The following is a 12,411-nucleotide window of genomic DNA, read 5'->3' as shown; positions in this document are numbered from 1 at the left end:
CCCCCTACCGTATAACAGTGAAAACACAAAAAGCTGTAAATTTCTGTCAATGGCGGTGTAATAGGTGTACACACGCATAAAGCTTGCCGCAAGGCAACAGCAAAAGTAATAATTTTGAATGTGTCGGGGGGGGGGGAGGGGAATAGCAAGAAGATATTTTAATTATTTATTATAAACTAGTGTTTTCTGTGTCAGTTTCAGCTGCAAAGATCAATTTGTCGATGCGGACTCGCCATATCTGTAACTGTATTTACCACTAACCGACTAATACAGTTTTGGTCGACTAAGCCACTTCTAGTCGACTAACGTTTAGACGACTGTTAGGGGACAGCCCTATTCTGTATACATGTCGTGCTATTTCCTCTCCATATCCTGCTAGAGTTGTACATCAATGTGTAATCTGCACTAGTTCAGATGGGGAACTCGCAACAGATGTAGACATTCTGCTGTCATGGTAAATGCCTGGCAGTCCCAGCATCAGCAGCTGGACATTACAGACACTTTCTCTCTCTTTCTCCATGCAGTCTGTCAGATCCACTAACAGACCCTACACTCATCTGCTGTGTGAGTGGGAATCTGCTGTTTCAGGGTCACATGCTGGAGTCTCTGGCACTGCGCGCCCCTTTATTGTGTCAGCAACACCCAAGCCAGATGTATTTTCTTTTTCTTTTGTTTTGGCGTGGATTTATTTATATCACAAGTTGACAATGAGACACTAGCTGTATGCGATATCTCAGGATGTGAAGATGTGGATGTGCCATCTGGCTGCTCAGGTGGGCTCGTACCTGTTGGAGGAGGAGGAGGCGTCTTGCCTGTCTGTCAGTCTCGGCCTCTATCTATTTCTGTCTCTGTCTTTTCACCTCTCCTCTCTGTCAGACTTTGGGTTGATCATTGATTTTTTTTTTTTTTTATGTAAAATTCATGTTTGGATTTGCTTTTTCTCTGTATGTGTGGCTGGGTCTCAGTCTGCTCCTTAGTTCAGAAGTAAGAGCAGGGAATCCGCCTTTCTGAGGGCTGTCAAAATTGTTGCCTTTCCTGTATCCATGCAAAATCGATTTAATTATCGAAAATGTTGTCTTTAATCTCTGAAGGCATCGAAATCTATTTTTGTTTTGTTTATTATGTATTATATATGAATTGGAGTTAAATTTAAAAAAAAAAATGACATGTAAATGTATAATGTTTAAAAAAAAATGTATTTGTTTTATTTGGCTTATGTATTGTTATTATTATTACATTTTACTAACAATTTCTTCATGCAGAATAAAGTTCATAATGTTAACAATTTAATATAATAACAAGGTCTTCATTGTATGTATTTTGATTATTATTATTATTATTATTATTCAAAATTATAATAATAACTACATTTTACTCTACATGTAGGAAAAACTATTTCATTTTTTATGCATTATTATTATTATTTATAATTGTACAGATTTTTTTGGTCTATTAACAGTTCATAATGGCATTTTTTTTACATGTTATTGTTATCATCATCATCATCATTAGTATTATTATTATTATTATTATTATTATAAATAATAATAATAATACATTCCATTACCACTTGTAATGCAAGATAAACACATAGTTCACAATGGCATAATAATGGCATAATTGCTTTTTCATTTTATCCAATTATTATTATTATTATTATACTGAAAAAAATTGTCTAACAATTCATAATCATAATGGCATTATTGTTTTACATGATTATTATTATTATTATTATTACATTTGTAATGCAGGATCAACACAGTTCGTAATGACATTTTTTTATACAGTATTAGTAGTAGTAGTATTCTTGTCAGTATAAGTATTATTATTTTTATTATTATTATTATATTATATTTATAATTTCACAATTTCTGCTTAAAATGCAGGATGAACACAGTTAATAATGTCACAGTGCTTTTAAAATCACTACAGTGACATTGCATAAGGCTGTTATAGTGTGAAATTACAAAGTACAAGCTATATGTGATGTGTGACCTCGTATGATTGAGTTATTATAGCATCCCAATGTTCAGAAGACATTGCTATTGCCTGAATTCTTATTCTGAATAAACGGAATATACAATTAGACGGTAAGGTGGGTAACAGCATTTTTCGATAAAATCTGCCAAAATCTCTCTAATCCTCAGACATGTAAACATCATTACCACCGAATGGAGCCAGCAGTCACTCCCACAGATTAGATTGAGTAAACATGCCAAATTAATCTGATCTGTTGACATGCTAATTTGACTGAAATGAATTGACATTGAGTTATTTAATTTCTTCCCTTGTAAGAGTAACACAATCATGAGCTGTTCTATGACTGTGTGTGTGTTTGCACAGTTTAATATCCCTTTGATTGCTACTATACATTTATGTAAATTATTGTCAGATTGTGTTGAAGTATAATCTTCTTATTTTCTTTTGAGGAATTATGGTCATTATATAGCATTGTTAGCACAGCTGATACCGCGCTAGACTCAAATATCCAGCTTCTCTTTAGGTGGGCTGCTCATTTCAGGACTTAAGCACCCCAAATCTCTTTTCCAACCCCGTGAAGGTTTTAGCACACTAGTGTTAATAGCCGATTTTGCATCTGTTCTTTATTCATGTGAGCTTTGGGTTTTCTCCAGTCATGCAAAGCCTGGAAATATTGGAAATGTTATATCATTTTATAAATAATAGAAACTGCCATGAATTTTTCCATGATCTTTCAGCATGAATATGAACTTTCCTAGTTATCCTAAACTCTAAAATGTTGAATTGCATTGAAATCGATTAATTAAAAAAAAAAAAAAAAACATTCTCCAGTAATCATAGACATTTGCTGGTTAAAATATGCGAGAATCCTGAAGGTTTTGCTTTCTTGCCTTTTTATCTTAAATTTAGCATCTCAATAAAGCATCTTTTTTCACTTCTATTCCCGCATTCAGGTAGAGGCCATCTTGGTAAACATCTTCGGAGGGATTGTTAACTGTGCCATCATTGCCAACGGCATCACCAAGGCCTGCCGAGAACTGGAGCTCAAGGTTCCCCTGGTGGTCAGGCTCGAAGGTGGGTGTGGCCAAACAATATTTGCCATTTTTGGAATCAAAGGTTCCAATTTACCTTTTTACTTTTCAAATGTGCTCAGTAAAACTCTTTAACAAAAGCCATGTCTGTCAAGTGAAGAGTTGGTTGGTGTTGGTTAGCAAGCGCGTCACGCCACAACAGTTGTTGGTGGCTGTGAGGGGAGCAGAGGGGCCAGGCGTTGATTGCGGGACCTCTCACCTGTGTATGCTAATGCTACTTGCTCATGTGACACCGGGTCCGGGCTGATCCCATCTGGCCATTAGGATAATTGGCAGAAAACAGCTGAGTCGTTTTGCCCAGAGAGAGTCATATACTCCACTCCATTAGTTTTCTGCCCCTCGTTTGTCCATGCCATAGCCTGTCCTTCTGAGGACCGCTTAAATATAGGACAAGAGCAGCATGAAGATATTTAGCCAAATTAAATACGCATTATATTTAATTTTCTGATAATATTTGCACTTTCAATGCACATGTGGGCCAAACCTGATGGCAATTTGCCTGATACGTCTTTGAACAGTTTAAATGGTTACAGAAACCGTTCGCCCATTCTGTCATTTACTCATGTCATTTCAAACCTGTATGACTTTCTGTCTGAAGGTGCAGGCACATTTACCGTCGTTTGGCGAATTTTCGCAGGGCAAAATCCAGTCATTTCAGGCGCTCTGGAATTCCGTGGGAGGGTTCTCCACAGGTTCAAGTTGGTCTCAAAAAGCCTGACGTGTACTGAAAACTATATTATTCATTATTTAAGCATATTCTCTTTGTTAGGTTGTTGATATAGAAACTGTTCAAGTGTCAAATAAGTTTCATTCATAATGTTACTTCTTAAATCCGATAGCCTATAAAATTTCATACCGTATAGTCCCTAACAATCGGTAGTATAACAATCCTATAAGAAAGCTTAATTGTTAGGGCTTCAAAATACAGTACTCCCTCACCTCGCTCATCTGTGCAAATTTTGTTTTCTGCTACAGATATACGCTTTTCAAAATAATATATATTCATTTCAAGATGTTACTGAAATTTTAGGCAATTTTCGGAGCGGCTAGCAATAGCAAGTTAGCTTTGAAAGCACCCGATCCCACCCTCCCTTCAGAGCGTCTCAAAAGCCACGCCTCCTTCAAAACACATGAACGCACACAGCAGAGTAAAGGCCCGTTCACACCAAGGAAGATAACTATAAAGATAACGATAAAGATAACTATATGCGTCCACACCAACGACCGATAACGGTCTTTTTATTCTAAGCACGCGCGCGCCCGGATGATCCAGATCCATTTTAAATGCGCAAGACCTTTAATTTAGAATGGATTCTGATCGGCTGTCAGTGTTTTATCGTTCGACAGCTGGAAAAAAAATCGTTCTGAAAGTGATCCCAACGATATCGTTCCTCATATCTTTATCGTTATAGTTGTGGTGTGAACTCTGTTATTCTTTAATATGGAGAACGATTGTTAGAATTATATCTTTATCGTTATCTTTATAGTTATCGTCCTTGGTGTGAACGGGCCTTAACGGCATTGAACTACCTCGTGTCTCAAAGCTCATAGCATTACAACAATAATGACCGTAACCAACTTACAGAGCACTGACCTGTATCACCTGACTGCTGCAGATTCATTTCGCATTGATAGTGTTGCCATTGAAATGCATAAATTCAGATCATGAACTGCTCCGAGTATAACGCCACGTTTCGATCTCTACCAAATTACAGTAGTTATGGTGTGAAAGCAGCATAAGCTCGTTGTTTTGGTTCTCGAAGAACTGTAAAAGGGGGTTGCTGTTTCGGTTGCGGTGCTCTGTGACTGACGTCTGTCTAATTCTAACTCTGCATAGCATTCGGACCGAATGCAATGATTGGACGGACATTTTATGGTCCTACCCCTTCCACAGAAGATATATATACAAATAAATAAATTTAGACCACTCAGGGATTGCTATCAGGATGTGAAGTCTTTCAACCAGCATATCAAAAAATGTTTCTGAAACAAATCGCCTACCCTGCCTTTAACATGAAGGTAATTTAAATGTAGCCTTTGTTAAAAAAATATATAAAGCAAAACATTAAATGTGTAAAAATAATAATAATAATATATATATATATATATATATATATATATATATATATATATATATATATATATATATATATATATATACAGTGCAATGCATAAGTGAATACACCCATGCTAAAGTTGACTAAAAAGAGGAATAAAAAATCATATTTTGGAAATTTAACTTAATGCCTTAATTTAAAATCCAACCTTTAAGGACACCAATTTTCTTTGTGAATGAATAATGTATCGTAAAATGTTCTTCCTTAAAATACATAGTGCATAAGTTAGTACACCCCTATGTTAAATTCCCATAGAGGCAGGCAGATTTTTATTTTTAAGTATTTTTTTATTTTTTTTAGGATACTATGCATCCTGATAAAGTTCCCTTGGCCTTTGAAATTAAAATAGCCCCACATCATCCCATAGCTTTCACCATACCTAGAGATTGGCATGGTTTTATCTCAGTTAGCCTAAAAGCTAGTTTGATTTGCATTGAGAGATGATCTTATGGAAAGTACCCCATGCCAATACTTAAAAAATACTTAAAAATAAAAATCTGCCTGCCTCTATGGGAATTTAACATAGGGGTGTACTAACTTATGCACCATGTATTTTAAGGAAGAACATTTATTTATTTACGATACATTATTCATTCACAAAGAAAATTGGTGTCCTTAAAGGTTGGATTTTTCCTATTTTTTTTTTATTAAGGCATTACGTTAAATTTCCAAAATATGATTTTTTATTCCTCTTTTTAGTCAACTTTAGCATGGGTGTATTCACTTATGCATTGCACTGTATATATACATACATACATACATATATATATATATATATATATATATATACATATACATATATATATATATATATATATATATATATATATATATATATATATATATATATATATATATATATATATATATATATATATATATATATATATATATATATATATATATATATATATATATATATAAACAACTAGTATTTCCAAGTCGACTAGCAGCAGTATCGTTTAATCAACTAGTCGTCTATTCTCCCACATCCCTAATATGTATTATTTTTCTTTCTTTTTTTGTGAGTGAACTACCCCTTTAAATTAAATGGCTAAAAGCCTTCTTATCATACACAGTGCAAAAGTAATTACTGACACACAATTTTCACGAAGCATTTTCCATCCAAATGAAAATGCCTTAAAGCAATACTGGCTCACATTCGCCTGCCGTCTCTGGAAAAGTGAATTAGCCACAGTGGCCTGAAAGCCCTTAGTAATGGGTGTAAGAGGCAGCATGCTGCTTACAGATCGATCCTCTATTCTGTCTCTCTGTCTGTGGCTGATCATGTCTGACAGATCGCTATAAGATGGTTCCCAGCTTGGAGTTTAGTTTGTATTAGCTGTCTATTGATTCAGGCCCGTCTCTTAACCTAGCCTCTCCATAAGCCCCACCTTTCCAAGAAAGACTAGAGTTATACATGAGTGTGCGTGAAACTCTTACTCTCTTCTTCCAGCTTTTCTCCAATCAGCTCCTTCATATAAACAACTAAGGCTGTCAATGACACATAATGAACATCCTGTTATGGATATAAGATTTTGTTCTTCAACATGTTCAATCTGTGGTACTCAATAGTACTCAGTTCAAGCCAACAGTGCAACCTAGTTGCCATCAAAGTGTACTCAAATGCATTTGGCAGATTTCAAAATCAAAATATTTTGATTAATATCAATATTCCTTCTCTCGTCTTTTTAGAAGCACTTGAACTGCTCTGTCTGGTTTTATGATTGTTATGCTCAAACTGAGTGAGTCAAAAACAGAGCTCTCTTCAAGCTTTAAGGGCAAGCAGAATAATGCTGAATATAATAATTTTGTTCATCACCTCAATTTGCATGTACAGATATATTGGCTTTGCTGCCCTAAAGGCCGTTGCATATATTATATATTCGGATTCTCCGTATTCTGTGTAAGCGAATGGGTTATGTATGTCATATATTGTAGATGCATAAAGGATTATTAAAATTGTAGTTAGATGTTTATATTTTTTGTGTTTTTCAATGGTGTAAATTGCTTATTTGTACCAAAAATATCATAGAATTACTAGTGAGAGGAGAAAGTATGGAAAAGCATGATTTCTGCATGAAAATATGATGTGTATCACTCATTTTGAAAGTCATACAATAATTTAAGGCAAATCATTACCTTACAAGTGTTAAAAAGTACTGTTCAAAAGTTTGATAAGATTTTTTTTCATGTTTTTGAAAAATGCTCACTACGGCTGCATATATTGGATAAAAAAATGCAGTCAAAATTGTAATATCGTGAAATATTATTACAGGTTAAAATAACCGTTTTATATGAATATGTTTTAAACTGTGATGTCAAAGCAGAATTTTCAGCATCATTACTCCAGTCTTCAGTGTCACATGATCCTTCAGAAATCATTCTAATATGCTGATTTGCTGCTCAAGAAACATTTCTTATTATCAATGCTGACAAAAAGTTGCTTAAAAGTAGGTCATGATAACCTGCGTTTCTGTAGGTAAGGCTAATAACGTCCCTTTCAAAACTCCATGATGAGTATGTATTTAAAGATTAGTTATTCTCATGTATGCTTTGTTCAGATGCATAGGCCATTCCATATTGATTCATTCTGTTTGGTTTTGGTGTTAAGTTGGTCTCTAGCAGCACCTAGTGGCAGTAAATGAGTACAAAGCTGTGTGCATGTCAGCTCTTAGAAGCTGAGATCAATACAGTACGTGTGCGAGAGATATTTCCACATTCACAACTTGTTCTATGTATACTGACGCTTAAGAAGAAAACATACAACGCACAAGGCCATCGAAGTGCCGCAGATCAGAGCAGTCTGAGCGTAAACTCTTCAGAGTGTGTGTGTGAGTATTTTTCATGGCTTTTGTTTAAGTTTGCTCCCGTTGCCCTTAGACGACTCAGCATTGTGAAGCAGTGTCGGTCGGCGGATATTCTATCCTCCCAGCGCACGGCCCTGCTCGCCCTCGTCCTCTGCTAATGAAATTATACAATTGATTGTTTTGTGCTGCCAAATGTGGGAGACGTGTTAGAAATGAGTAATTGTGCGAGCGGACAAAAGCGCTGAAATATCAGTAGTTAAGTGGTGCTGGTAATTGAATTCCTCATGAAACTGCTATTGATTAGAACATCCTCTCTCCTGAGAGAGCGAGTATTATCATAATTACACTGCAGGACAACAACAACACACTCACACATACGTGTACGTGGAGAGATACTAATACATTGCCATAGAGATGCATTAAAAATATACATAAGTATGTAGCCTATATATACCGAAACATACCGCACAGATTTCCAGAACCAATCTAATAATGTTCAGATTTATATGTAGGCCAATATGCAGGATAACAAAAAAAAAAGAATCTGTGGCGCTCATGTGGACGAGGTTCAAGCCTGGCTCACCCCATTCCCCCTTTTCTTTTGTTATTTTCTAGTCAATCTCTACAGTAAAATGTATATTTATAAATTTAAATATATAAAGTTACTTTTAAAATTAAAGATGCATTTAAAAGTTATAAATTATTAAATAGAATGCATAATATAATTTTCATTTTTAAATACGTAAATAATGTATAATAGTTTAAAAAATGGATAAGTATATGAATAATTAAATTACATTAAAATATAATAGTTAATACAATTAAATGTACAGTAGTTAGATAAAAAATAAATGAAATATAAAATGAAACAAAATAAGTATATGAATAATTAAATAAACTATTAAAATTTAATAGTTTATACATTTAAAATTAAATATATAAGAGTTAAAAAGTAAATGTTTAAAGTATATATGAATAATTAAAGCATACTATAATACAGTTTATATAATGTAAAATTTAAATATTAAATACAATAAAGTGAAAAAATATTATATAGGTTATAAATTAAAATTAAATACATAAGTGAAAAAATATATTAAAATTAATTTTAAAAGCAAATTTTAAAATGTAATGGAACACATTATTATAATATTTATTAGACAACCTTTTTGTTCAAATATCTTTTCAGACATTTAAAAACAAATTCAAGTAATTAAAAAAAGAGAGAGAGATATGTATCCATCTTTTAGGCTTTCTTTTGACACATGTTCCGTGAGTGTGATATTGTTTTTCCCCTGGAGCTGCACATTCACGTGTGAAATCATCACCTCTGTCATCACCAGCTGCTCAACATGTGCTCTGTCTGTCATTCCTCTCATCTCACACCTGACTCCTTCTCGTCTTTCTTCTCAATCCATCCTCATTCTTTTGACCCCCGTGGAGTAGATTTCTGATGTGTTTTATTGTGTTGGCCCCGGGCCCTGGCCCTGTGTCAGGAGGCCATAGTTCAGTGACATTCAGAGTCCGCAAGGGCAGCCCATGCAAAATGATCCAGCGCGTGCTCAGTCGGGACCTCTGCAGCTGGCACCAACACGTCCCCCCGGCCAGCGAACGGAGCGCTTGCATTTCCAGCCAATGGAACGAACAACGCTTTTACCATTCAGCCAATGGAACATTTCCTGTCCTTTTTAGCCAATGGAACACATCTACCACATTTTCGAAACCACTGATTCATCAAACCAGCAGAGACGCACTCCCCAAACTCTCCTTGCCCGTCACAGTTTTTGGAGAAAACACTGACCTTTTTTTCTTTAAGTCTAGAAAGATTTTCCTTGTTAGGCCTTATTGTAAGGAGTGTACATCATGATAGGGATGCACTGATAATAAATTAGTGTATAAAATATTCAGGATGATACTCATAAGAATATATATTTTTAAATAATTATTATATTATATTATATTATATTATATTATATTATATTTTCATTATGTTATGGTCAATATTATAGACCTGACCTAATGTGTCTAAAAACTACAAATAATCAGTATTTATATCTGCAAATATTAGCCTATATGACTAATTGTTTTTCATGATATGTTTGTCATTATACAAATGACATTATATCTTATGATTTATTGTTGTTTATGGCAATATTATTGACCCAAACTAAAAATATTCCCCAAAAAAGCTATGTATTTTTTTTACTAATATTATTTTATAATATGGCATAACTTATTTATTTAATGTATTATTATTTATTTTAATGCTAAGTTTGGTATAATGCAAATGATATTGATATTATGCAAAATTATATATTGTATTATTTATATTTTATTTAATAAATTTTTATTTGTATTTATATAATATCACTTATATTTTTAATTATGATATAAGTTATATTTTAGGCCTGTACTTATTTGTCTAAAAAATTCTCACATGAAAAAAGTGTATATTTTTATTTTATATTTAATATCTAACATTTATTTTATATTGTGTGACCACAATATAAAAATATCCAACAGTGGATATATGTGTGTGTGTGTGTGTGCGTGCGTGCGTGCGTGCGTGCTTGCGTGCGTGCGTGTGTGTGGATGTATGTATGGATGTATGTACAGTATATGTGTGTGTATATATATATATATATATATATATATATATATATATATATATATATATATATGTTTATGTGTGTGTGTGTGTGTGTATATATATGTATGTATGTGTGTGTGTGTGTGTGTGTGTGTGTGTATATATGTATGTATATGTATATATATATGTATATATATATATATATATATATATATATATATATATATATATATATATATATATATATGTGTATATATATATATATATATATATATATATATATATATATATATATATATATATATATATATATATATATATATTGAGTGTATATATATATACATATATATTACATATGCAGATGCCAATTGAAATTGTGCATCCTTGATGGTATAAGAATCTGTGTGTCAGAATAAAAGTGAAGGCTTAAAATCCCCATTAACCAAAGTGTCTTTGCTATTCTTATATTTCCATGTTCAGGAACCAATGTTAATGAGGCGAAGCGTATCCTGTCTGAGAGTGGGCTTCCCATCACCTCTGCCAGTGACCTCGATGATGCGGCCAGGAAAGCTGTTGCAGCCATTGCCAGGAAATAAAACCATACATGCATTCACACATTCTCATTCTCAAAACAAACATACCATTATTATACATACACCAATAGAGCTGTGGCCTGCGTCCCCATGACATAAACAAAACAGCCTTACACACTTCATTCACAGAGAAAACTGCACACAATTCCTGAGAAGAAGCCTGTTTTTGAGCCCTTAAAATCCAGCTCTCAAATCCAGGACTTTCTTGGAAAACGCTTTTCCTGCATTTTTGTCAGCCAAATACAGCCATTTCTATAGTTAATAAATAACTCTCATTGCCTTACTTTAAGCATTTTAATGGAAAGTTTCCTTTATTGTTTGAGTATGGATTTATTTTTTCAAGTTAAAATATCAAGAGAAAAATAGCTTAATTGCATTCCATATTAATATTTCTCGCCTTAAGTAAACCATGAAACTATACATGTGGTGGAATAGCCTCGTTTTTATACAACTGAACTGTGAAATGCATCTCAAATCTGATATTGATTTCTTAATCTCCATATGATATCACCGTCCCAGTCTGATTTATGGTTTGTCTTGTTTATAAGGGTGTGATAAGACTTGGTTTTAAAGTCTCTAAGATTAAGTACTGTCAAATAGTAATTCAACATTAAATGCAATATTGAAGTTATTGAAGTAAATTTCCTGATTACATGTAAAAAGAAATCAGTGCATTATATTGTATATTCAATTACATTTTTTTTTTAATAAACATAAAGTGGTGTGGTTTTTCTACTGTGCCTATCATGAGGATGTTTTACAAGTTAAACACCCATGATGAATATATAAATAGCTTTTTTTAATCCTGAATGTATTTTCAAAGTCAATGTATGTCTAAAATGAGTCAACAATAGTGAAAATAAAGTATTTCAATGAAAAAAAAATTGGAGTTGGAGCTTTTTTAGATTGAGCATTAGAATAATTTTCTGCAAATGAGAGTATCATCAAGAAAAATGTGTTTTTAATCCACTAGCCATAACTACATACAAGAGTGTGTGTTCACCGGCTTTTTCAGAAATCCATCCTTGTCAGCGGGTTGAAACATTTAATGGATTATCTGTCAGGCGATCCGAGAGGACACCCGCACCAGATCAAGTGCCTCGAGCAACAGACCTCTGTCTCACTTTCTCCTCGTCGTCTTACTCTTTTTCATTCGCTCACTTCTCACTCTTCAGTCTCGAAGTCAAATTGATGGCGGGAATGGTGAAACCAACCCACTCGGCCTGCAAA

At 33.6% G+C, this 12,411-nt stretch overlaps 1 protein-coding gene across 2 annotated transcripts in view; it reads left to right on the top strand.

Moving 5' to 3' along the window:
• The window catches only part of suclg2 (succinate-CoA ligase GDP-forming subunit beta), a 140,852-nt gene extending 128,966 nt beyond the window's left edge, over nucleotides 1-11,886 (top strand). For both annotated transcript variants that reach the window (XM_081357815.1, XM_081357816.1), the window contains exons 10-11: nucleotides 2,934-3,054; nucleotides 11,069-11,886. In XM_081357815.1, coding sequence (XP_081213941.1) covers nucleotides 2,934-3,054; nucleotides 11,069-11,184 — 237 coding nt within the window. In that variant the 3' untranslated portion in view covers nucleotides 11,185-11,886. The remainder of the gene's footprint in view (nucleotides 1-2,933; nucleotides 3,055-11,068) is intronic.
• Nucleotides 11,887-12,411: the final 525 nt, after the last annotated feature.

Source organism: Scardinius erythrophthalmus, assembly GCF_964197995.2.
Source record: "Scardinius erythrophthalmus genome assembly, chromosome: 25".
NCBI lineage: Eukaryota > Metazoa > Chordata > Actinopteri > Cypriniformes > Leuciscidae > Scardinius > Scardinius erythrophthalmus.
Note: the sequence above shows the minus strand (reverse complement) of the source record. Positions and strands in the feature narration are given on the sequence as shown.